The sequence below is a fragment of the Nicotiana tomentosiformis genome, chromosome 2 (assembly GCF_000390325.3).
Source record: "Nicotiana tomentosiformis chromosome 2, ASM39032v3, whole genome shotgun sequence".
NCBI classification, from domain to species: domain Eukaryota; kingdom Viridiplantae; phylum Streptophyta; class Magnoliopsida; order Solanales; family Solanaceae; genus Nicotiana; species Nicotiana tomentosiformis.
This window is the reverse complement of record NC_090813.1, coordinates 24,598,222-24,625,524: the sequence shown is the minus strand read 5'-3', so window position 1 is coordinate 24,625,524 and position 27,303 is coordinate 24,598,222. Positions and strand designations below refer to the sequence as shown.

Here is a 27,303-nt window from a genome sequence, read left to right as displayed (position 1 = left end):
AGCCAGAGTCGTCATTATAATTTCAAGCTATGATGTGAAGTTGAGTTATCGAGCTCAAGATCCAGGGACCGATCAATACCGAGCTCGAGTCAATATCGAGATCGATACCCAGAGACCAATTAATATCAAGTTCGAGTCCATATCGAGCTCGAGACCTAGAGACCGACCAATACATAGACCGACCAATACCGAGACCGACCAAGATCGAGATCGAGCCAAGAGACAAAGAGTCGTTGTGGCCGCACTAGGGAAGAGAATCTCGGCGAAAATCAAGGAAAAACTAATTAACTAATCTATCATGGGATCTCCACTATGTATTTTTAATTATATCCAAAGTAGGGTTCCTCCACTATATGAAGAGTGGCTATCATTTGTGAGAGACACATTGAAATACATTGAGACGCCCTCACATCCAGAGATTATTGAGATGTACATACATATAGCAAATATTATCCATTTTTGAGCTTTGGACATTGATTCATATTGTTCATTTATCAACCATTCTTTACCCAAATTGGTTTGGTATTCATTCCTTTTTACAGTTAATATTCGATATATTTCTACTTATGTTTTCAATTTGTAACAAGTTATACCACGTATTCTTAAAACTATGCATAAATTCAATTCTATCTATTTTTCGGGTAAACAGTTTGGCGCTCACAGTGGGACTAAGAATAATAGTGGTTATTTCGATCGAATCTCTGTGAAACACACTATTTTACGCTTGCTCTGGGAAGTGTCTTTGATTTCAGATTAAAAACGACGAACTCCCAATTAATGGCCTTATCCATCGATAATGAAGCTGGCCTTCAAGATGAGAATAACAACCTGACGCCCGGGGATGAAAGGCCACTCGTCGACCCCATTGGAACTCGAGCCATAGATCTAATTGACGTTAATTCACATGTGTCTATTGAGGCGAACCAACGTTCCGACCCCGAAAACAACATTCGTGGTGGATCTCGATATGTAGTTCGAAATACCCAAAATTGTGGAGAAGACGGGACCAGCCTGCGTATGATTTTTGAAATGTTGCAAGCTTAACAAGTAGCGATAGCTCAGTTGCAAAGCCAAACCCAAGCACCGAGCAGGCTCGAGCCCGGTCCACCCCAAGAAGTCACCCACAAGATGGGGCCAGCTGTAGTAAGGCCAAATGAACAAGAATCGGGGACTAATCCCGAAATTATTAAAATGCTTGAGGAACTGACAAAACGAATAGAGTTAGGAGAAAGGAGGATTGAAGCAAACGACAAAAAAATGAAAACTTATAACTCCAGGGTTGATCAGATCCCGGGGGCACCACCAATATTGAAGGGCTTGGACTCCAAAAAGTTCGTACAAAAGCCTTTCCCCCCGAGCGCGGCTCCAAAACCAATCCCCGAGAAATTCCGCATGCCCGAAATTCCGAAATATAATGGAATGACCGACCCCAACGAACATGTCACCTCTTACACATGTGCCATAAAAGGGAACGATCTAGAAGATGACAAGATCGAATCTGTATTATTAAAGAAGTTCGGTGAAACCCTCTCAAAGGGAGCGATGATATGGTATCATAATTTACCGCCTAACTCTATCAATTCTTTTGCTATGCTTGGAGATTCTTTCATAAAAACATATGCAGGAGCCATAAAGGTCGAAACCAGGAAGTCGGACCTTTTTAAGATAAGACAAAAAGATAACGAGATGCTAAGAGTGTTCGTATCTCATTTTCAAATGGAACGAATGGATCTACCACCGGTCACGGACGATTGGGTCGTTCAAGCTTTCACCCAAGAACTGAACGAATGAAGCTCGATGGCTTCACGATGGTTGAAGCAGAACTTGATCGAGTATCCGGCTGTTACCTGAGCCGACATACACAATCGATATCAATCAAAGATTAGAGTCTAAGATGAACAGTTGGGTTTTGGGTCCCCTATTAAAAGGGACATCAACCAAGGTCGAACAGGGATCGATATTGGCCGTATAACGAATATCGTAGGGGTAGCGAACCGGGATATAACCCCATATGAGGCGAAAGGAGAAGTGATCGAGTCCAAGGGTCTCGAGGGCTAATGAACAAGAGTGGGTTCGACAGGCATACCGGACCTAAGGAAGCACTACAGTTATCAGAATATAACTTCAATATTGATGCATCAGTCATCATATCGGCTATCAGACGTATCAAAGATACTAAATGGCCTCGACCTCTGCAGTCCGATCTAACCCAGAGAAATCCCAATCAAATATGCAGGTATCATGGTACCCATGACCACATAATGGAAGATTGCAGGCAGTTGAGAGAGGAGGTAGCCCGGTTATTCAATGAAGGACACCTTCGAGAGTTTTTAAGTGACCGAGCCAAGAACCATTTCAAAAACAAAGAGTTCAACAGACAAAACGAACAAGAAGAGACACAAAACATCATCCACAAGATCATCGGAGGGATCGATGTCCCCCAGGGGCCGGTGTTTAAATGCACTAAGATGTCGATTACGAGAGAGAAGCGATCTCGAACTCAGGATTACATACCTAAAAGAACATTGTCCTTTGGTGATGAAGACGCAGAAGGAATCATGCAGCCCCATAATGATGCACTGGTAATATCTGTACTTATGAATAAAACTCAAGTTAAACGTGTGTTAATTGATCCAGGTAGTTCGGCCAATATCATTAGATCGAGGGTCGTAGAGAAACTTGGTCTACATGATCAGGTCGTTCCCGTAACCCTGGTACTAAACGGATTCAATATGGCATGTGAAACTACAAAGGTGAGATAATTTTTCCAGTAAACATGGCCGGAACCATCCAAGAAACGAAGTTCCACGTGATCGAGGGCGACAAGAGATATAATGCCCTGTTCGGGAAGCCATGGATCCACAACATGAGAGCAGTACCCTCGACCCTTTACCAAGTTCTAAAATTCCCAACACTAGAGGGAATCAAAACAGTCTACGGGGAGCAACCGGCTGCAAAATAAATATTTGTCGTCGATGAAGTGATTCCAATATCATCATTATCATCAAAGGGATCATATTCGAAGGATAAACGGGACACCAAATAGCAATCACAAATGTTAGCCTAGACCTAATTAGAGAATCAAAGGACTGGCAAAGATGATGATTATGGGGTCTCTTGATCTTTCATGGTCCCCGATGATTCCGACGCTACCAAATCAATGGTCGAAGAACTGGAGCAAATCACGCAAATCGAATATCTGCCCGAACGAAAGGTATACACGGGGTTAAATCCCGAGCTCAGGAAGAAGCTTATTCAATTTCTTATATCTAACATGAACAGTTTCGCTTGGTCCCATCTTCACATGACAGGGATCCCACCGGAAATAACCACTCACAGACTAAGTTTGGATCCGAAATTCCATCCGGTGAAGCAAAAAAGAAGGTCCCAGTCCGAGGTCAAACATGCCTTCATCAAGGACGAGGTAACCAAACTTCTTAAAATAGGATCCGTTCGAGAGGTAAAATACCCCGAATGGCTAGCAAACGTGATGGTAGTCCCTAAGAAGGGAAACAAACTTAGAATGTGACCTGAACAAAGCATGCCCTAAGGATTCTTTCCCTTTGTCTAATATCGATCGTTGATCGATGCCACGACCGGCCATGAGACTCTTAGTTTTCTTGATGCCTACTCCAGGTACAACTAGATACAGATGAACCTAGAGGATCAGGAAAAGACTTCGTTTATCACTAAGTATGGTACCTACTGTTATAACGTAATGCCATTCGGTCTACAAAATATTGGTGCAACTTATCAACGCCTAGTAAATCGAATGTTCGAGAAACAAATAGGAAAATTAATGATATTTTATATTGATGACATGTTAGTTAAGTCCCTGCGAGCAGAGGACCATTTAAAGCATTTGCAGGAAACTTTCGACATACTAAGGGAGTACAATATGAAGCTCAACCCCGAAAAATGTGCATTCGGGGTTGGCTCGGGCAAGTTTCTTGGTTTCATGGTGTCCAATCGAGGAATCGAGATCAACCCTGATAAAATCAAAGCTATCGAGGACATCACGGTAGTAGATAATGTAAAGGCCGTGCAGAGGCTAATGGGGCGGATAGCTGCCTATGACAATTCATTTCGAGATCTTCAGATAGGAGCCACCGATTTTTCTCACTGCTGAAGAAGAAGAGCAATTTTGCATGGACTCCGGAATGCCAGCAGGCCTTAAAGGAACTCAAGCGGTACTTATCGAGCCCTCTGCTGCTTCATACCCCGAAAGTGGACGAACAACTTTACCTGTATTTGGCAGTCTCGGAGCTAACGGTAAGTGGAGTCCTGGTCCGAGAAGAACAAGGTACGCAATTCCCTATCTATTATGTTAGTCGGACCTTAGGTGAGGCCGAAACTAGATATCCACACTTAGAAAAATTAGCTCTTGATTTAATAAGCGCCTCTAGGAAACTAAAACCATATTTTCAGTGTCATCTGATACATGTTATAACAACTTATCCTCTTCGAAATATTTTGCACAGACCCAAGCTTTCGGATCGATTGGCCAAATGGGCCATAGAAATCGGCGGGTATGATATTGAGTATCGACCCCGAAACGCTATCAAATCTCAAATCTTAGCGGACTTCATGGCTGATTTTATGCCGGTCTTCGTACCCGAGATTGAAAAAGAATTGCTGATAAAGTCGGGTACCTCTTCGGGAGTTTGGACCCTCTTTACGGACGGTGCCTCGAACGCGAAGGGGTCCAGACTAGGCATCGTACTAAAATCGCCCACAGGTAATGTAGTTAGACAGTCTATCAGAACTATAAAATTGACTAACAATGAGGCCGAGTATGAGGCCATGATTGCAGGTCTCGAACTAGCTAGGAGCTTGGGAGCGAAAGTTGTGGAGTCTAAGTGTGATTCCCTCCTCGTAGTAAACCAAGTTCACAGGACTTTCGAAGTCCGAGAAGATCGAATGCAGAGGTACTTGGATAAACTACATGTGACTCTACATCGATTTAAGGAATGGACTTTACAACATGTACCCCGAGAACAAAACAACTAGGCCGACGCTCTTTCAAATTTAGGTTCATCAGTCGAAGATAACGAACTCAACTCGGGGACTGTTGTACAACTCATGAGATCGGTAATCGAAGAAGGTCACGCCGAGATAAATTCCATAAGTTTAACCTGGGATTGGAGAAACCAATAAATAGATTACTTTAAGAATGGGAATCTTCCATCATATCCGAAGGAATCGAGAGCTCTGCGCACAAAGGCAGCACGATTCACCCTGTCCGAAGATGGAACACTGTTTAGAAGGACGTTCGATGGACCATTGGCAATATGTTTAGGATCGGGAGATACCGATTACATCTTACGGGAAATTCACAAGGGAACTTATGAAAATCATTCTGGTGCCGATTCGCTGGTCCACAAAGTAATCAGAGCAGGGTATTATTGGACCGACATGGGCAAAGTGGCAAGGGAGTTCATTTGAAAATGCGACAAATGCCAAAGACATGCGCCCATGATTCATCAACCTAGGGAGCTACTCCACTCGGTCCTATCTCCATGGCCTTTCATGAAATGGGGAATGGACATCGTTGGCCCCCTCCCATCGGCCCCAGGTAATGTTCAGTTTATTTTGTTTATGACTGATTATTTCTCTAAATGGGTTGAAGCATAGGCTTTCGAGAAAATCAGAGAAAAGGAAGTGATAGACTTCATTTGGGACCACATCATATGTCGATTCGGGATGCCATCCGAGATTGTATGTGATAATGGAAAATAATTCATCGGTAACAAAGTAACTAAATTTCTCGAGGATCACAAGATCAAAAGGATCCTATCAACACCTTATCATCCTAGCGAGAACGGACAAGCCGAATCGACCAACAAAACCATCATGCAAAATCTTTAGAAGAGATTGACCGACACCAAAGGAAAATGGAGAGAAATACTACCCGAGGTCCTATGGGCATACCGCACAACATCGAAATCCAGTACCGGAGCAACACCATTCTCATTGGTTTATAGCGCCGAAGCTTTTATCCCGGTCGAGGTTGGAGAACCTAGAATCAGGTTTTGATATGCAACAGAGGAGTCAAATAACGAGACCATGAATACGAGCCTAGAATATTTGGACAAAAAATAAGAAGCCGCTCTCGTCCATTTGGCTGCCCAAAAACAGCGGATCGAAAGGTACTACAATCGAAGAACCAATCTTCGACATTTTAACATCGGGGTCTTGGTGCTAAGAAGTGTCACCCTCAACACCCAAAATCCGAATGAAGGAAAACTGGGCCCGAAATGGGAGGGACCGTATCAGGTTCTTGAAATCGTCGAAAAAGATTCCTACAAGCTCGCTATGATAAACGGTAAACAAATACCGAGCAATTGGAACGTATCACACCTAAAATGATACTACTACTAAGGTACGACCCTCCCATGTTCATTTGTATTTCGAAACTAACCCTTGCAGGTGTTCAACCAGAAACAAGAATGGATTCCTCAACTTGAGCCTTTAGGTCTGAAAGCACGCGTTGCACTCTTTTTCTCTTAGACCGATTTTGTCCCAAATGGGTTTTTTGGTAAGGTTTTTAATGAGGCAACCATTGATCGTGCTAACTTAGAGCAATTCAACAGTATCTGAGGCCTCTTTAAAATCAACCTCGAATACTGGGGGGCATATTGAGTTCGATACAAGGAAATTACTTCATGGCAACAGGGTATAGACAGGAAAAATTTGTAAGGGCCAAATGGTCAAACGAACCATGCCCGCATAGTTTGCTCGAGCCCTGTCACAAAACATGTACACATGTATGATGACATATAAAGAGAAATTTCTTCTTTACTGATATCTCATACCTCAGAAAGGTTCTTCTACTTCATATTCTTGATCTATTATACAAACAGGCCGACCATAACTGGAGTTTGAATGATTACCCCATAAATCAGGGACTATCATCCGAAAATTCAACGAGATCGAATTATACAAAGCCCAAGGGCTACATTGATTCAAGTTCGAAACTACGCATAAAGCCTAAGGGCTATTCTTTCTTCGAGTTCGAGCAAATTCTCACTCGACTGCAAATCCCAAGGACTACCATTACTTCAAGTTTGAGAAATCATTCTCACTCGACTACAAATCCTAAAGGCTGCAATACTTTGAGTTCGAGCAAACACTCACTAGACCATAAATCTTAGGCTGTCTTTTACTTTGAGTTCGAGCAAACACTCACTCGACCATAAAGTCAAAAGGCTATTTTTACTTCGAGTTCGAGAAATCATTCTCACTCGACTACAAAGCCTAAAGGCTGCAATACTTCGAGTTCGAGCAAATATTCACTCGACCATAAAGCCTAAGGGTTGTTTTTTCTTCGAGTTCGAGCAAATTCTCACTCGACTACAAAGCCCAGGGGCTGCCATTACTTCGAGTTCGAGAAATTATTCTCACTCGACTATAGAGTCTAAAGGCTGCAATACTTCGAGTTCGAGCAAATCCTCACTCAACTGCAAAAGGCCAAGGGCTACCTTATTTTGAGTTCGAGCAAATCCTCACTTAACCATAAATCCTAAGGGCTACTCTAACTCGAGTTCGAGCAACCATTCTCACTCAAGGATTATTTATCAAGCCCAAGAGCCGCCTCAGTTCGAGTTCGAACATTCACTCGGGGACCACCTATAAGAAACGGTCAAGCATGGTACTTTCTACCGGTCCTTACTATCTCAGTCTTGGATCTTCAAACAATTATTCCATGGTAAGGCACTTTTTGACCTTTGTATAAATTAACAAAAAAAAAGGGCAAAAGATTCAGAAGCTACAAAAGGAAAAAAGTTTTATATACATGTCAAAAATCATTTACAAGGGGCAGCACGACCCGATTAAATTTCTCTATAAAATACCAGAACGATCTTATAAGAAGCACAAAAAATACTAAAGGACTTAGTCCTCTCCGGGAGCAGCATCTTCGTCCTCGAGGCCCCCTTCACTTTCAAGTCCGCTCGTACTCCACGTATCATCATCATCGGTAAAAGCCAACACTATGGTTTAAGCTTTAAGCTCCTTAGCTTTTTCGATCTCGGCTATAAGATCGAAGCCACGAGCATGAATCTCTTCGAGAGTCTCCCTTCGAGATTGGCATATAGCATGCTCGGCAACCCAGTTTGCTCGAGCCTGAGCAACTTTAGCAACCTCCTTTGCTCAGACTTGATCAGCTTCAGCATCGGACCGGCAGACGGCCACCATTGCATCAGCATTAACAGTGGCTATCTCGACCTCCGATTTGGCTGCTGCAAGTTCTGTGGTCAGTCTCTCTCGATCAGAAAAATTGCTAAGCCTAACCGAGACTAGAACTCCTCGACTTTCTTGTCCTGCATCGAGGTTTTCCCTTTCAAACTTCGGAGTTGGGTCTCAGCCGACACCTGTTTAGCTCGGGCGGCCTCCTTTTCTGAGGCAAGAAGATCCGTGTTCTTTTTCCACTCTTCAGCCTCCGCCCTCACTACGTCTACTTCAACATGAAGTTGCCTGATCACGTCAAAATTTTGCTGGATCTGTGGAACCGAACTGTTTGCCATCACACCCGAGGTAGTGTCATTAACTTCAAAGATTTTTTTTTTCCTGTCACGACTCAATTTCATCATAGGCCGTGAGGGCACCCAATACCGTTGTTAGGCAAACCAACACTGATAAATCTAGTGGTTTCCACTTTTAATATGTTTGCATAGTAATAATTTTCCGCATTTATAAAAGATTTTGAAATTTACTGTTGTAAAGTAATTAAACAAAAGCAACTGAGTGCAAATCGAAGTCATAATAATAAATCCAAAATCATAAGTCTACTAGTGTGTGCCAAGACCTGGTGTCACAAGTATGTGGGCTACTAGCAGAATATACAAAAGAATACTAGTCTACTGTCTTAAGGAAATAGACAGAAATATATATCCAAAAGAGAGACTCCGGCTGCTGCTGAACGGCTCGGAAGGGCAGCTCACCGAGTAGTCTCTAGCTAGAAGTCAAACGTGCGTGTCGGAGTGGTAACCAAATGCACCTACCTAAGATCCTGCACATCAAGGGCAGAAGTGTAGCATGAGTACGTAAATAACGTGTACCTAGTAAGTATCTAGGCTAACCACGGATGGGTCGCAAATGCGATCAGTGCTGAGTTCACAAATGCGGCATAGGTGTGGCAAATGCAAAAACTCCCGAGGCTGAGCTTCTTCGCAATTTCAAAGCTCTTCTCGCAAATGCGAAGTAAGCATTTGCGAACTATATCTCGCATTTCCGAGACCTGCAACTGGTGCCAAGAAACACCAGAAATCTGGTGTGTTTTTCATCCCTTCCGCACGTCCGAAACTCACTCGAGCCCTCAGGGCTCCATACCAAACACCCATACCTGTCTAAAAACATCATACAAACTTGCTCACATGATCTAAACACTGAAATAACATTAAAAACCACGAATCGGATGCCAAAACGCATGAATTAACTCATGAACTCAAAATATCTAAAAAGACTTCCGCTCGTCCGATTCCTATCAAATCAAATCGGAATGACACCAAATTTTGCGTGCAAGTCTTAAATGACATTACGGAACTATTCCCAGTCTCGGAATTCCGTTTGGACATCGATATCACCAAAACCCGTTTCAAACCAAATTTTAAAGAGCTTCAAGAACCAACTTTTGATATTAGCGCCGAAACACTCCCGGGTCATCCAAAACCTGAACCGAGCATATGCACAGGTCCGAAATTATCATACGAACCTATTGGAACTGCCAAATCTCGATTCTGAGGTCGTTTACTCAAAATGTTGATCGAAGTCAAACTTGGCCTTTTACGCTAACTTTAAGGAACTAAGTGTTTCGATTTCAACCCGAACCCTTCCAAATCCCGAACTAACCATCCCCGCAAGTCATAAAACAGTAAAAGCATGTACGGGAAGTCTTATTTAGGGGAATGGGATTCTAGAAAGCAAAATAACCGGTCGGGTCGTTACATTCTCCACCTCCTCAACTGGTTGGAACCTCCACTGAACCTTTACCGCGGAAATCCTCTCAGATCTCAACTGGCGATCCTGCCTATCAACTATGGAAACTGGCTCCTCTTCGTAACCCAGACTCTCATCTATGGTACTTCTTGCAAAAATCGATGATGATCAGATCGAGGGGACCCAACGTAAAAGGGTAAGTGTAAACACTAAGGTACCCTTCCACATGAGTAGTAATAGCCTCCTCCGGTGCTGGTATCACAACCTCTTTATTTTTCCAATGGCAGTCCTTTTTCACCAGATCAAGAAGGTTTTTTAGTATCGAGCATATATATCTCGATACCGGTTCACATCGACCAGCAACCGATGAGGGTTTCTCGACCTTAAAATCGGAATCAATAACACACACCCCAGGAACAAGTTCTTCAAGGCGTGGCTCCACCACTGTTTTCTCGCCGGCCGGATGAGATGAGGAAGCAGCCTCTTTCTGCGGAATAGTTTTAGATATTTTTGCCATCTAAATTTTTGTGAACAAAGAAGAAGGGAGAGTAAGGTATTTGGTATTTTTAGAAGAACATGCAAAGAAATTTCAAAACCTGGGAATAGAGAGCTTTGGGGAAGACGAAGAACTGTGAAGATTGGAATAAGAAGAGATTTGAAGGTAAAAGTTTGAAAAGACGAAGAAGGGGGCTATTTATATATTTTACAGTGACGGTTCAAAACTGGTAGTGGCCGACCATCGACTGACGTGCATTTAATGCCTTGGAAACTGGACCGACAAGACATTTTTCACATACGTCACAATCGGGCTCGACGCAGACGGCAATATGTATCTAGTCAGAGGTTGAAAAATCATATCGTTTTTCACCACCTTCTTTCCAAGAAACGAGGGGACTATCTGTATACGATCAAAATCAAGTTTGCCCTCCGTATAATAAGTCAAGATGGGATCATGATGGACCAAGGGTCGTCATTATAATTTCAAGCTGTGATGTGAAGTTGAGTTATCGAGCTCAAGATCCAGGGACCGATCAATACCGAGCTCGAGTCAATATCGAGATCGATACCCAGAGACCAATTAATATCAAGCTCGAATCAATATCGAGCTCGAGTCCATATCGAGCTGGAGACCCAGAGACCGACCAATACAGAGACCAACCAATACCGAGATCGAGCCAAGAGACAAAGAGTCATTGTAGCCGCACTAGGGAAGAGAATCTCGGCGGAAGTAAAAAAAAAAGCTAATTAACTAATCTATCATGAGATCCCCACTATGTATTTTTAATTATATCCAAAGTAGGGTTCCTCCACTATATGAAGAGTGGCTATCATTTGTGAGAGACACATTGAAATACATTGAGACACCCTCACATCCAAAGATTATTGAGATTTACATACATATAGCAAATATTATCCCATTTTGGGCTTTGGACATTGATTCAAATTGTTCATTTATCAACCATTCTTTACTCAAATTGGTTTGGTATTCATTCCTTTTTACAGTTAATATTCGATATATTTTTACTTATCTTTTCAATTCGTGTCAAGTTATACCAGGTATTCTTAGAACTACGCATAAATTCAACTCTATCCGTTTTTCGGAGAAATAATAGTTTAACTTGACACAAAATTCTTAAGGAAAAAAGAAGACTTTTAAAATTTGTGGTGTTAAAAATATCATAGTATTTGTATGGTTATAATTAGACATTTGAAACTTATGGTCTTAAAATTGAGTAACATTTGTATGGATAGACAAACTTCTCATTAAGAGTAAAAATAAATAATTTAAAATTAAATTATTTTTAAATATAAAAGTCTATCATTTGAAATGGATTAATAAGGAAAGTCTGTCACGTTATTGCACCTCAAGGAGTATATGTATAAAAAGTTGTTTTTCTTTTGTAAAATTTTGTATTGTGCAAACACCTCTATATCAAATAGTGATGAAACTGAGCAAAGACGGAGCCACGATTTCAATGTACTTGGATCTCGATTTTAGAACAACGAATTCAAATACAAATAACTGAATTTTAAATGTAAAATTTGCTCATATTTAAACAAAGCTATTAAGTTCGGCCGAACTCGTATTCGGAGTGTGACATTGCATTTTGGAGTCTATCCTGTCATCTAATTAATACCTGCAATCTGTTACAAGTAGAGGATGCATTCGGTACCCATAGTAGACACTATATACGGGGGACCGAGTGACAAAGAGAGCAAACCAACTTTGTCACGGCGCCGGAAACGAACTCTTTAATTTACTCTTCACTTTTGCATATAAATATGTCGTCTCAATATCATCCTATTATCCTCATCCTTCAATAAACATTAAAAAACCTCTGTTTCTTCTTTAGCATCAATTACACTAGCTAAATGATGAGTTGCTTCCAAAAATGGCCTGAGCCAATTGTCCGAGTTCAATCATTGTCCGAAAGCGGCATCCGAAAAATCCCCGATCTTTTCGTGAAGCCTCCTTCGGACAGGCCGTATGTCACGGAGTTAACAGAGCCAACCTCCGTTAACGTTCCGTTGATAAACCTCGAAAACCTTAATTCTTCAAACGATTTTGTCCGTCAGGAAACACTTGACCTCATTTCACACGCTTGTCGTGAGTGGGGTTTCTTTCAAGTTGTTAACCATGGAGTTAGCAACAAACTGATGGAAAATACTCTTGCTGTTTGGCGCGAGTTTTTCCACCTTCCGTTAGAGGAGAAGCAAAAATTTGCGAATTCTCCTATAACTTATGAAGGATACGGTAGCCGTATTGGGATGGAGGTAGGTGCTAAATTGGATTGGTGTGATTATTTCTTCCTTCATTATCTTCCTGAAGCGTTGAGGGACGAGAACAAATGGCCTTCACTTCCAGTTTCATGCAGGTAAAATTTATTGTTATACATGTTTAGTTTACTTTTGATTAGTGCAAGTAATTTTTATATCATTAGGTCATCTTTATTTACTGTAGGACAATCTGTCTTATTTTAATATTACAACTCTTAGATATAAGGAGACTACGGGTGTGTTTGGTCTGAAACGGAAAATATTTTCTAATTTTTTCATGTTTGAAAATATTTTTTCTATCAAAAGAATGAAAAAAAATTCCAAATTCTTTTTCAACCTTCCCCGCCCTATTAATTCCCCATTCTCACCAACCCACCCCTCACACCCCACCCCCACTCCCACCTCACCACCCCACTCACCCCACTCTCACCCCAAATAAAAATATTATTAATAATACTTTCTTTTCATGTTATAGGTAAAAAAATTATTTCAACCAATTAATGAGAATTTTCTTTTCATGATATAAAAAAGTATTTTTTTTTATTTTAACAAAAAATGTACTTTCTTTTCATGACATAGAAAAAATATTTTCTTTTATTTCAACAAAAAAAATATTTTCTTTTCATGATATATAAAAAGTATTTTCATTCATTTCAACAAAAAATGAGTATTTTCTTCTCGTGATATAGAAAAAATATTTTTTTTTATTTTAATAAAATGAGTACTTTATTTTCATGTTGTAGAAAGAGTCCTTTCTTTTCAACCAAAAAAATAGTATTTTCCTTTTGGTTTTGAACCACAAATTTCAATGTTGTTTTTGCGTAAAAAAGTAAAGCAGCACATTAATTATTTTGGATTTGTGTTAATTTTTAGAAGAATAATTAAATTCTTGAAAAAAATAGAGTCCCGAAAACGTTGGGTATTTGGGGGAGGGGGAGCAAGGAAACTTGGGGAAGGGGTGAGGAGAGTAGAAAAAAAAATAATTTTATGAAAATATATTTTCTACTTTCTAACCAAACACTTATAAATATTTTCTAAAAAAAAATTTTCACTCACCAACCAAACAAAAGAAAAATAAATGATAAAACATTTATTTTCCATGAAAAATATTTTCTTTCTTACCCCACACAACCTACATGTAAATATTCTTGGCTGACTTTGATGGTGTAAAACCTTTTTACACCAGTAGTACTGTACATAATGACGTAAACACGCTAGTAAAGAACTAAAGTTTGATTCTTTTTAAAGAATTTATAAGTTTGGGATCCACAGTCATTGTTCAAGCAGCCTACCCCTACTATAGCAACTCATGCCAGAGGAGTAATGACATTACATATATGGACATAGATTCAGTCTTTGTCAACTTTTTCAAGATCGTTATGCGCCAAAGTTGACTTCTATTCTTCTATGAATCACATTAAGCGTGGAAATATACATTTCTAGAAATATCATTTCTTTTCTCTTTTTTCTCCCCTTCTATTTATACTCTATAAGTTCCAATTTACGTCAACTTATTTAACTCTACACAGAGTTTAAGAAAAGAGAAATATTTTTTGAACTTGTGGTGTAAAATGAGTCACATATATTTTGTGTGACTATAAATCATTGCGTAAAGGTAATATTATTTCTAAATAAAGAAATATGTCATTTTTTTTGGTACAGACTATAAAGGAAATAAGAGTAATATTTTTAATGATTTCAGGAAATTGGCCGCGGAATATGGGCTAGAGCTGGTGAAACTATGTCGAAGATTAACTAAGATTTTATCGATAAACCTTGGATTAAACGAGGATTATCTACACCAAAGCTTTGGAGGAGATTGTGATACTAGTGCATGCTTAAGAGCAAATTTTTACCCAAAATGTCCACAGCCAGACCTTACACTTGGCCTCTCTCCCCACTCCGACCCTGGTGGCATCACCCTTCTCCTCCCTGACGCCGATATCGTCGGCCTCCAAATCCGCCGCGGCAACAACTGGCTAACTGTTAAACCAATTCCAAATGCCTTCATTGTCAATATTGGAGATCAAATTCAGGTAACTCTCTCAGTTCTGTTGCTCTCTGCGTTTTTTTTATACAACGTTATATGACGACACACCAAGTTTAAGAAAGGAAAAAAAAAATTGTACATATATTAGAGTACCCTTTATCATGATATTTCTATGGCTATAAAAACATGTCAAGGATCAAATGAGCTCGATATTTAAAGTTAAAGATTTTTTAAATATAAAAAGTTATCACTATTTCTGTAACAAATTAGTAAATAGAAAAGTATGTCATATAAAATAATACAGAGGTATATTTCTTTCTACCTAGAAAATAGAGTAATTTCGTTTTTCTTTTCCCCAAAAATTCACTTAGTGAATTGTATAGACTAACAACACTTTGAGATTAAGAACTAGAAACTATATATAGATCATATATACTTTGTCTAAGTTTTGGTAGATATATATAGTCGTACAATAACCTTCATCATAAAAATGCCTACATGCAGGTGTTAAGTAATGCAATATACAAAAGCGTGGAGCACAGGGTGATTGTTAATTCAGCCAAAGAGAGAGTGTCCTTAGCATTCTTCTATAATCCAGGAGGTGACAAACTTATTAAACCTGCAGATGAGCTTGTGACAAAGGATTGTCCTGCCTTATATTCTTCAATGACATTCAATGAGTATAGAGCTTTCATTAGAACAAAGGGTCCTTGTGGCAAATCTCAAATTGAATCACTTAAATCCCCTAGATAATTAAATTATTTTCCTTGTTTGAAATGTTTTTATGTTATGCTATATTATGTTCATCTTAATGTACAAAGGAAGCTCCTAATCACTAGCATGCTTTTACTTTCTTGAAAAAGAAAAAAAAAAGAATATGAGATAGACTCATTATTCTCACATGCATCTGCTAAATTCAGCTTTTTAAAGCTAAGGGATTAGGGATTCTATTCTATTTTGTTTTCTTTTTTTGGCAACTAGGATGCATATGTATCATATGTATTTTGTTGGATTTCCTCTGTTAGAATTTTCATTTCTTGTATGTCTAGAGATAAGTTTTCATGTTCTTAATTTATTGATATTAAGTAGAAATTAGCACCTCTTGCAAAATTCGATCTCTCTATTGCCATAATTATTTTTTGGTTTATTTTTTCTGTTGTAGATGGTATAATTCAAATGTTACATTATAAGTAGTTGCCCATTCAATACAGTCGAAGAAATTACTATATTCCTACTTCTTACAAGAGGGAATAGCAGGCAGGACCCCGTCAACATGCTTGCCTGTCATGCGATATTCTTGGTATTTCATGATTTATCTGCTTTAGTACTGCTGTACATTATTGCATTGTATCTGTACTTTCCCTTGCTTGGACAAACAAACCAGATAAAAGTGGACCGGAGAGATATAGGGGAGTACACTTCTCTTAAACGTGGGCCCCGGAACATCCACCTTGTCACACGTAAACACATACTACAACACTGGACCCCATTTTAATTCTTTATTTTACACATAACTTATTGCAGCCTTAATATTTCATTCCCTATTTAGTTAGTTTAACCTCTTTGATACATGTAGTTAGGAAGAGTTAGTTTTATTGTAAAAAATACATTATAGAATAGGGACCAGAAAAAGTAGTTAAGTTTGCATAAGCAAAAACTTAGGCAACTAACCTTACATAGAAAATGTAAAAATTGTTCTATTTGATATTAGAGTAAACTTGTTAACTCCGATAATCTAAAGATTTTAAGTAAAATTAGAAAAAGTACAAGTAATATATAAACTAGATTTCCCCCCTAATATCTTCTTCTTTTAACGTTTAGGATTTAGCCATTTAGGGTTAACTGAAATTTAGGATGATCAAAACTTTAAAAAAAAGAGAGAGGATAAAACAAAGGCTCTTTTTAGAAATTACATTTATTCTCTAATATCTCATTTTGTTTAAAGGTCTGTGATATGGTTAATTGAGATTTAGGATGATCAAAACTTTAAAAAAAAGTTATTTCTAGAAAATGTCATCCTTCTCTAATATCTCAATTTGCTTGAAATTTAGAGACCGAAAAATCAAGGAAGGAGCATATAATTCGAAGAGGAGTCGATCTTCATTGAGGAAATATTATCACTAGGTTCTTGCATCCATATTTGTACTGGCAATTATTTTAATTGTTCTAACTGTGATAAATTATTTTTGTTCAATTTAAACAGTGATATTTTAATTACTGTAATCGAAGGGAATAGTTTTAAAGAGATGATCATTTTATATACAAGTAAAAACTCAAAGATTAAACAATTTTCAAATCAACCATGGATTAAAATATATTCCAAAGATTTTCAAAAAGTTTTTGGTAATGACAAATAGAAAGGAGTGTAGCATGTTAATTTTGCTTACCAGGACTTATGAAGAGATTTAAACATTGCGATGCTTGATTTTGTTAATTCTATTGTCACTGTTAGGTACTTTGGGATCTTTTAAATCGTCTTTGGTTGAACATCTAGATGCAAAGTTGTCAATCAATACTAATAACATAATTGTCTTCGAACTATAGATTGAAGTAGACATAAGTATAAAGGAACAAGGTACTTTGCAAATTAAATGGAAAGCTAATGTAAATACATTTAAAGAAATATGAAGAAAAGTGATAACAAAGGCCAGTTAGATGAGATTGAATTTCTTTACCAATAATATATTACTTTTCCATCCAATTCTTTGAGGATCAACGTAAAGTTTACACTTTTAAAAATTAATTTCAATTACAAGTAGACACAAAAGTGAAAGATAACTAAAAGAATTTGACGTTCAAATGTTGAAAAAAAAAAAAGAAGAGTTCCCAGCTAATTTATAAAGGACGCAAAAAAAAAAAGTGATAAAATAAAGGGGACAATTTCGTAATAATTCTTGGGTTGTAGCATACAATCTATATTTTTTTTTATTTGAACTGTCACATTTTTCATTTGAAATAATATATAAAAACTGATGTTTGCTATGATGTTAAAATTTATATTCTCAAAACATATAAGTTAGGCAGAAACTCGTGTTATTTAGCCAACATGATCATAAAATAAATTTCTTTAAAAAAAAAAATTTCGGATAATAGTTAGGACCAATAAAAATATAATGTTTTTTGAAAAAATTATGCGACACAACAAATATAATTGTATTTACCATTCGTTGCTATACTTTCAGAAATTAACATACATAGCTATATTAGAATTTTATAACAAATTCACATACAGTATTAAAACAAGAGATCAATTGTTTTAAATTGAAACAAGAGAGCAAAAAGCTCTCGTACATCTTGAGTTTATCTCTCAATAGTGATTTATGAAAAATTTTCTTTTTTATTTGGAACAATAATGTACTGTTTAGCAATGTTATTGGGCCCGTGCGCTGCACGGGCTGGCCATACTAGTTGGTTACTAGAAGTGAATGATTTTCTTTCTTGCTTTGTACTTCAATATGAGCTTTTAATTAGGGTTTTACTTAATTAAAGATACAGATGTAATATATTTTTTTATTATCAATACTTTAACTTGTTATAAGGTAATTTTGATTGTCTAACACAAATTTAGCATTACCAAATGCAAAACAGAGTAGTAGTTTGTCAATAAAACTCCTCCAGCAGGCCAATAATTAATAACCCACGTGCTATTTAATATTAAAATGCATGGAAATTAAATTCAATTTACGTGAACTCATTTGGCTGGATACGGAGTTTAAGAAAAGAGAGAAGACTTTTGAATTTGTGGTGTAAAATAAGGCACATATATTTTGTGTGGCTATAAATCATTGCATAAAGGTAAATTATTTTTAAATAGAGAAAAAGATCATTATTTTTGACATGGACTAAAAAGAAAATATGTTCACATAAATTGAAACGGAGGAAGTATGTGCTTTGTCTTTACTAAGAAAGGAACTTGCCAATGGTTGATTTGTACTTGTGGACTCGCATATGAGATGAGACATTGAGAAGCTCTGACCAGAAAAACATGAAGGAAAAAAAGAAGAATAAGGCAAATGAAAATGACAAAATTAGCTCAAGGAGTAACCTTACAACAAAAGGGCCGGGTTTTCCCGATCCAAACGTTAAAATAGCACGGGCTAGCCAGTTTTCGGACTGGTTATTTAAAAATAGCCGGCGTTTGTCAAGTCATTGAAAAATAGTCACTATTTTGCTGCAACAGAGACCGGTCCAGCATAATATGCTGGAGTTCGGTGCATCTGTGTATGAACTTCCAGCATATTATGTTGGACCGATATATTTTGGTGGCTCCAGTATAATATACTAAAGTTCCAATATACTTTGTTGGAACTCCCGTATATTAAACTGGAGTTCCAGCAAAGTATACTGGAACTCCAAACTCCTGTATACTGGAGTTCCAATAAAGTATACTGGATTATACTGGAGTTCCAATATATTATACTAGAATTCCAGTATATTATGCTGGAGTATTTTCTGGATTTTGAATAGTGTTTTCGTTCAGATTTATCTTTACATGAAAAGTGACTAAATTTCGATGACTTTTGAAATTGTGGCTATTTTTGAATAACCACTTGTAAATCTGCCTATTTTTGAATTTCTCCCGATCCAAACGGTACATGAAACTTTTGCCGATTGTCCCTTTCTGTATCAACTGTTTAGGAAATGACCCTCTTTTTGTTTTTCTTGTAACTGATAAATTTTTTAAATCATGGTCTAAAGATCATTTTTTAGCAAACCAAAATTTTATCGGTCTAAAATTTTATGAGTTATTGCAAACGCTAGATTACAATCGAATAATCTGTAATCAAACTTAAAATTATATGAGCAAACATTAGACCCGGGTCTTATTTTCCTAAAAGGATAATTTCCCAAAACTTATATTTTTTAGGGATTACATTAGACCTAAGTCTATATGTTGTTATTCCTTGCTGTCGATACCTAGTGATAGGGGGTGTACAAAGAAAATCGATAAACCGAATCAAACCGATAATCCGAGTCAAATCGAGAAAAAAAACCAGACTATGGTTTGGTTTGGTTTGGTTTGTTGTTGGGAAAAAAACTTGACCATAATTGGTTTGGTTTGGTTTTAACTAAAAAAATTCAAACCAAAACCAAACCAACCTGACATTACATTTATGAAAGTTTTAAATATATATATATTTATTCTAGTGTAGTTTATCAATATTTCTTGAACTTTTTCATAATTTTATCTTTTAACGTATTATTTCAAGCTTGGACTTATCATTTTTGAATGCTCCAATAATTTTTATAGTCCATAAATAGTAGTAACTCAAACAAATCCCAAACCATAATCAAATAAATATTAATGTTAACAAAAGACATTCAATTCAATTGTTAGGAATGGCATATCTATTTATTTAGTTTTTTCATGGTTTAGATAAAATGCAAAACTTAATTAGTCATGTAAATAATAGTACTTATTAGTCATACTTATTTTAGCAACTTAGTAATTTAAGATTATGTTTATTTTTATTATGGCTTATTAATAATATTTATTTTATGCGATTTTATTATCTTTATTATTGATTTTTTAATACAATGCCATGACTAATCTCATATTTTATGTTAGTTTCTTGGAAACACCTCATATAGTTATGTCTTACTAGGATTAAAGAAATATTTGGAGCACAAATTCTATGTTTTGTGCTATGAAAACTATATGGAAAACCCCCCGAAACAACCCGAAAACCCGAGATTAAAAAATCCGACTTTTATTGGTTTGGTCTTTAGATTTAATAACTCGATACAATTGGTTTTGTTTGGTAATTAGAAAACCCGAACCAAAACCGACATATGTATACCCTGCCTAGTGATTTAGCTTGGTACTTATATAGAACGGTGTCTTTAAGCTTAATGGAGAAACTAAAGGGCTTCCTCACAGGAGAGCAAAGTCGCATTTTTACTAATAAATGAATCGTTAGTTTCCAAAATGAACATCAGAATAGTGTTCTTTGCAATATATTACTTAACTTTCCATAACACATAGGAGTAGCACGCACAGAAGCATTCTACAAGAAAGCAAACCCTTCAAGGAAAAGGCAAAACCTTCGTAGGGATTACATTTATTCCTTTGCAGAAGAGTCACTACAAAATATACTGGAATTAGTTAATAACTTCATCGCTAATATGTCGCTAAATCGTTTGTAACTAAAATGATTTCTTGATAATCTTTCACTAATCCGTTGCTAATATTTTTCTGTTTAGCTACAGAATTTAATTTGTCCGTGCTAATTCCTTTTTTTATTAGTAGTAGTTTAAAAGATCAAACAAGAAAACGGGAAATGAAGAGTACATGTCTTATTCTTGCATATGTTAATATATGCACCTAAAAGATTTAGAGTTTTATTCAATATACTCATTCTGCCAGTTGTCAAGGTTCATCCCAGAAGCGAGTGGTATGATAATATCAGAAAATTCATCAGCCATTTTTGTCCAGTGTAGGCTTGGCTCCCAGTCTACCTCTCTAAGTACCCTCGAGATTTTCTTTACCAAAATGTCACTTCCTTCCTTTGTTAAATGCATCCCATCCCTACACAAACACAAAATTAAAAAACTAACTTAATTCTCATAAAATGGTAATTAACCGATTATCACACGCTAAAATTTACTAGTAATGTACACAAAATTTACGCGCAATGTATATAATTTAATTTCTTTGATTCAAAATGAAACAATATTATTTACTACTACTCCATATATTAACACGAAAGTAGAGACTAAAATTAGTAGAGATTTCAACTTACCAGAAGACTGTAGTCAACCAATCTGGGCGTTCCTGAAGTGCAGACCAAAAATCTATAACCTTCACGCCTAATTCTTGGCCTAATTTTATACCAGCTTCTGAGTATATGCGGCAGGTCTCGTTATATCTACCTCGATTATCGCTGATAATTAATTTCAGGTTGTAATGGTCAGAAGCAAGATGAATACATACTTTTAAACATCATTTAAATTACTTAAAAATTAATCAAGAAGTCATTTTCAGCATCGGAGTTAAATTACCCATAAAATTGAACAATTTGTTCCTCGTTCACCGGAGGAGCGCTTAGCATAATCAGACGAGTATTTTCTGAAAGGCTCTGTAAGTGATATACGTGACAAGATTTATGTTAGAAATACCAAATAAAGTGTAAGAGTAATAGCTAGGAAAAGGTTTCAAATAATGATAAACTGAGTAAAACTTAATTACCCTCATTCAACGTATATACAACAAGTTTTGCATACACATATTTTAACTGCTTATAGTTAAAAACTTAAAATGTTTACTTGGTTTGATTTAAACAGTGAAAACGAGTAAATATTACTCTTAACCGAGTTACAATGGAAAAGAGACTACTATACATGGTCCATAAACAAATAGGATCAGATAGATTTTATAGATGATATATCTTTTATATCAGATCATGCTCCCATTCTACTAACATTGACCTCTTCTAATAACAACATAAAGGTGCCTTTTAAATTCTTTAATGTATGGGCCAACCATGAGGGCTTCTGGAACATTGTAGAGCATGCATGTTTGGCAACAGTCTTATAATACAACTAGGATGAAGAACATTTGGATGAAGCTGAACAATCTCAGACCTTTACTAAAGAAACTGAATAATGAAGAGTTCAAATTCATTACTCAGAAAATTGAAAAGGCCAGGCAAGACTTAGTAATCACTCAGGAACAAATACACATGAGGTGTACTACTGATCTACTGGGAAAAGACAGAGACTTAATACAGAACCTGGAGAGATGGTCCATGATTCAAGAAAGTGCACTACAGCAGAAATCCAAAGCCAACTAGATCAAACTAGGAGATTCCCAACTCCAAATACTTCTCAGCTCTGATCAAGGAGAGAACACAAAAGAAACAGATAGCAGAACTTACATCTCTCAATAACAAGAAGTTGTCTGAACCAAAGGAAATCAAGAAGGAAATAGTGAACTTTTACAAAGGATTGATGGGATCAGCTGCTCAAACTTTGCCAGCAGTTAACAAGATCACTATGACAAAAGGGCCAACCATCTCACATCAACAAAGACTAAGGTCATGTGCAGAGGTGACTGAACAAGAGATCTAAGAAGGATTATCATCAATAGGAAATGATAAATCACCAGGTGTGGATGAATACAATGCCTACTTTTTAAAGAAAGTATGGCCCATAGTGAAAACAGAGGTAGTGGAAGCCATAAAGGAGTTCTTCAAAACTGAAAAATTGTATAAGGCAATAAACTGTACTGTCATTACTCTGATCCTAAAGACTGCCAATCCAAATTCAGTAAAGGAGTATAGACTCATTGCTTGATGTACTGTCCTATACAAATTGATTGCTAAAATACTAACTTCCAGATTGCAAGGTGTGGTAACAAACATTATTTGTGAGGCCCAAACAGGTTTTATTCTAAGCAGGAAAATAGCTGACAATATCATTCTTGCTCATGAGCTTATCAAATCTTACACCAGAAAAAAATATATCTCCAGATGCATGATTAAAATTGACATGCAATGCTGCAAGAGGCCTTCGATAAGGGGACCCAATGTCTCCTTTTTTTGTTTGCAGTAGCTATGAAGTACCTAAGCAGGAAGCTCAATGAGTTAAAAGATAACAGAACTTTTCAGTTCCATCCAAGGTGTGCAAAGCTAGGAATACCAGCTTCTTTTTGCCAAAGGGAACTTATCCTCTATCACTGCTTTACACAAGTGTTTCAGCCAATTCTCTGAAGCATCACGACTACAAGCTAATCTAGGCAAAAATTGTGTGTATTTTGGTGGAGTCAAGCAAGAAGATAAAGACAACATACTGAGACACTTAGGATTTGTGCATGGTACTCTCCCTTTCAAATATCTTGGGGTTCCTTTATCAACAAAAAAGCTTACATTACTACAGTGGCAACCCCTTATAGAGAAGATCACTGCCAAAATAACTTCTTGGACTGCAAAAAAATTGTCCTATGCTGGCAGAACTCAGTTGGTCAAATTAGTGCTCTTTGGAATTCAGGCTTACTGAGCTCACATGTTCTTAATACTTGCTAAGGTATTGAAAACTATAGATGCTTATTGCAGAAGTTTTGTTTGGTCTGGAATTAATATACTACTCACCAAGAAAGCTCTAGTGGCTTGGGATAAGGTATGCACTCCTAAGTCGATGGGAGGACTTAATCTTATAAACATTAAATTGTGGAACCAAGCTGCTCTAATCAAAACATGCTGGGACATTGCACACAAACAGTATAAAATGTGGATTCAATGGATCCATGCGTATTATATCAAAGGCAAACCCCTAAGGGACATAACAATTCCCTCACAGGCATGTTGGATCATTAGGAAACTACTGAAAAACAAGGAGAACCTGGGATTAATACCACCTGTTAGAACTACTCGAAGCATGATCAACACTGTGTACAAGCAACTTATTCTTATCTATGTGCCGGTGCCTTGGAAGTGTCTCATGTTTGGAAATTATGCTAAGCCTAAAGCAATGTTTACAATGTGGCTGGAACTAGAAGATAGACTATAAACAGCCGATCGAATGGTGGCTTGAGGTTTAACTGTTGACCTGACTTGTATACTATGCCAAAATCATGTGGAAACAAGGGACCATCTCTTTGGTGAATGTGAATTTGCTAAGTCTAAATGGAGCATAATGCAATAATGGATGCAAAGAAAGGAGAAGATTTTACAGACTTGGGACCAGCATATAGCTTGGGTTATCTACAATGCCAGAGGGAAATCGCAGCAAGCTCAAATCTTCAAAATGGTGTATGCTGAATGTGTTTATGCTTTATGGATGGAGAGGAACCAAAGGATCTTTGAAAAGAAGTATCGCAATTGGGAGATAATTATGCGAGAAATTGCCTATATTTGTCATGTGAGAGCATCAACAAGAGTTAAGACCTTGATGCAAAGTTTTATATTCTAGAGTCTAGTTTACATACTGGCTTGTATAGGTCAGAGTTATTGTTTTAGTTGGTATTTAGATAGCTAGTTGTGCTTGTTTTAGTTAGCTATAGCTTTGTACAGTTTCAAAGGTGTTAATACAAAAGTTAGTTACAAAAAAAAAATGATTAAATATTTACCGTGATATAAAGTGCAATTCTCCCCATGTTTTCAACATATTCTTGAAGAGGGACATGAGCGCTGCTAGGAAACTCAGGATCTACTGAATCATTTCCACCAAAATAAAGTATGACAAGAGAAGGTTTAACATCCGCATCCTACCTCGGAATTAAACAAAAAATAATAGATTACGATTCCAGATCAATAAAATTTTCTTTGGAGGAAGACAAATATATATTATCATAAATTTTGGAATATCGACTAGCCAATTAGATCTAAACTCTTGGGTTTAACTCTAATGAAAATGGGTATTTTAGCTACCACTAAGGGGTGTGGAAGGATAAATAAAATCTCTCTAAACTTCACTAGAGGCTTTGGCTCGAGCCTTAGGAATGGAACCCTTGATAGGGAGCGCTTTCCCTTTTAATGGGCCTTACGCGCTGACAATCGAACCAATAATTTTCGAATATTTTAGCTTTTTCATTAATTCTGCCTAATGCATGGATAAAATTCACAACATTTTAGTTGGTTTATATTTATTCTAAAGTTAACTAGAATAGTCTCTCATCAAACAACTTAAATTAAAAATGGCTGAGTGATATACAATATATGTATAATCGTGGAAGCATATATAAATAATGTATAGACTATATATACCAACTAAAAAAGATAAACAATAAATCTATTTAGATATAGATCCCTATTATTTTCATGCAAAAGAAGAGTCCATCTAAAAAAGTTGTTTTAATGTTTTGTAGGAAGTTTTTTTCTAGCAAGTTGTAGGATGTTGATGAGGCACACAAATCATTGAAAATAAAAGGGATCTTTACACAAATAGCCAGCCATATTAATTGTTTACTTTTTCTACCCATATACATAAATTATACATTAATTATACATTGATTATACATAATTATACACATGTAATACATAAATTATGTATATATTATACATTCAGTGGTTATCTTTAGTTTAAGTGATATGGTGGACGGCTATTTGGGTTAATTATTCAAAATAAAACATGTACACAATATTCCGTAAAGTAGGTAGCTTTGAGTAAAGCCGTAAATATGGGTTTGGCTTGTTGGGCGGGTCCAACTTAACCCGTGATTTAGTAGGGTTAAAATTTTAGAGCCCATTTAAAAATGAATTTTTTTTAGACCGTCCCAAGTAAGCGCACAGCTCGTGAAGCTTGACTGAGGTTGGGCTGATTCGCACGTGGGCCGAATAAAAAAAATATTGAATTAAAAATATAAAAAGGAAAAGGAAAAAGGAACTAAAAAATAACAAAAAATATAGCTCAAACTCAAAGTATACTAAGTCCTTATGGGGTCGCGGCCTACATAAGGTTGGGTTGAGCTAACCATTTTAAGACCCATCAAAATTGTTAGCCGACCCCGCCCAACCAACTTCAAATACCAAGGCCCATGTAAGCTAGGCTGGCAGCCCGTTTTGACAGGTATATCTTTGGGAAAACTTCGTCCAAAACTTGAAGAGCCATCCTTGAGTTCCAACCAGCATATCCACGCAATGAAATATCAGCCTGTTTCAAGTATAGAATAAAATGATGAGTTTAAAGCTGAAAATATTACCTTCAACTTTTGTATAGAAAAGGACTTGCTTAGAATTAATTGAGATTCTTATTGTGGCATCGAGAAAATTTTGAAGGTATATTTAGTGGACGACTAATTAGGAGCAAATCACACTTATCTAATGCATATGATAAGAATTATTAACTCAAAGGACAAAGGAAGACATACCTTGCGAGAGTAGAGGCTAGTGAGGGTTGCACCCCAACCATGAAAATCGTAGCTTAACTGCACTATTGATGACCCAAATAGAACGAACAATGGACGACTTGGTCCTATCATATTTTTAGGTGTCTCTAATTTCTCTTAACAATTTTCCTTTTACAAGGCAGAAACAGCTCCGCACTGTATTTATAATGGTGGAAGCCTACTACTACTAGGGACGAGATACGCACACCAATATAATAATATGGCGCATTGGCGTGCACCTTTGATATTCGTTCAACTTTAAACTATAATTAATTCCCAGCTTATTATATTCTAAAGATTCTTTTTTAAATCTCCCCACCGTTCTGCCAAGTTTTAAATGTTAATCTATTGATAATACAACTAGCCATGGCCCTATTTAATTTGCCGTACTTTTATGGGAGAAAACAAGAATATTATACGATTATTCCTCCAAATTTAATCTCTTGCTTTGGTTTTAATTTAGTCTAGTGTCTCAGTCATCTCAATCGAAAAACACAGTTCGTCTCCATGAAAATATTATGGAACTTAACCATGGGAAAAAAATTAGACAATTGTTATATTGAGTAACACCTATACAGCTGCACTTTTGAGTTTATGAGTTTTGAATTTTAAAAAAAATAAAATTATAGGGACTTGGTCAAAGTTATTGGGTTATGTCGAAACTGTTATAAGCAGAAGGGTAGCTCTGCACCTGACTTCTTCAACGGCGATAATTCAGAAGAGCAGGGGGAGGGGGGGGGGTTAAAAAAGTTGATTATGGAGAATAGGAGTTAGC

General features: G+C 36.9%; 2 protein-coding genes across 3 annotated transcripts; one reads left to right on the top strand and one right to left on the bottom strand.

The window, feature by feature from the left end:
• Positions 1-12,173: 12,173 nt before the first annotated feature.
• LOC104112781 (jasmonate-induced oxygenase 3-like) lies at positions 12,174-15,580 on the top strand. The gene is made up of 3 exons (XM_009622796.4): positions 12,174-12,812; positions 14,417-14,750; positions 15,209-15,580. Exons 1-3 carry the CDS (start codon positions 12,310-12,312, stop codon positions 15,455-15,457), a joined length of 1,086 nt encoding a protein of 361 aa, XP_009621091.1. The 5' UTR covers positions 12,174-12,309; the 3' UTR covers positions 15,458-15,580.
• Positions 15,581-20,710: 5,130 nt separating this feature from the next.
• Positions 20,711-26,645, bottom strand: LOC104112789 (GDSL esterase/lipase WDL1-like). Of its 2 annotated transcripts, XM_018776590.3 has the most exons (4): positions 24,771-25,252; positions 21,707-21,783; positions 21,448-21,588; positions 20,711-21,233 (listed from the first exon to the last, which is right to left on the bottom strand). In XM_018776590.3, the coding sequence occupies exons 1-4, from the start codon at positions 24,795-24,797 to the stop codon at positions 21,047-21,049; spliced, it is 432 nt and encodes a 143-aa protein (XP_018632106.2). In that variant the 5' UTR covers positions 24,798-25,252; the 3' UTR covers positions 20,711-21,046. The 2 variants fall into 2 exon arrangements, 1 of the variants encoding a protein (XP_018632106.2); XR_011413426.1 differs by lacking the exons at positions 21,448-21,588; positions 21,707-21,783 and adding an exon at positions 26,511-26,645 and having other exon boundaries at positions 21,129-21,233; positions 24,771-26,293.
• Positions 26,646-27,303: the final 658 nt, after the last annotated feature.

Excerpts from the sequence above, each read along its gene's own strand:
- LOC104112781 (XM_009622796.4), top strand. The coding sequence starts at position 12,310 with ATGATGAGTTGCTTCCAAAAATGGCCTGAGCCAATTGTCCGAGTTCAA. Across the intron at positions 12,813-14,416 it reads TCACTTCCAGTTTCATGCAG|GAAATTGGCCGCGGAATATG; the intron begins GTAAAATTTATT and ends TAATGATTTCAG. Across the intron at positions 14,751-15,208 it reads ATATTGGAGATCAAATTCAG|GTGTTAAGTAATGCAATATA; the intron begins GTAACTCTCTCA and ends GCCTACATGCAG.
- LOC104112789 (XM_018776590.3), bottom strand. The coding sequence starts at position 24,797 with ATGGGGAGAATTGCACTTTATATCACG. Across the intron at positions 21,784-24,770 it reads GAATTGCACTTTATATCACG|AGCCTTTCAGAAAATACTCG; the intron begins GTAAATATTTAA and ends TATCACTTACAG. Across the intron at positions 21,589-21,706 it reads CAAATTGTTCAATTTTATGG|CGATAATCGAGGTAGATATA; the intron begins GTAATTTAACTC and ends ATTAATTATCAG.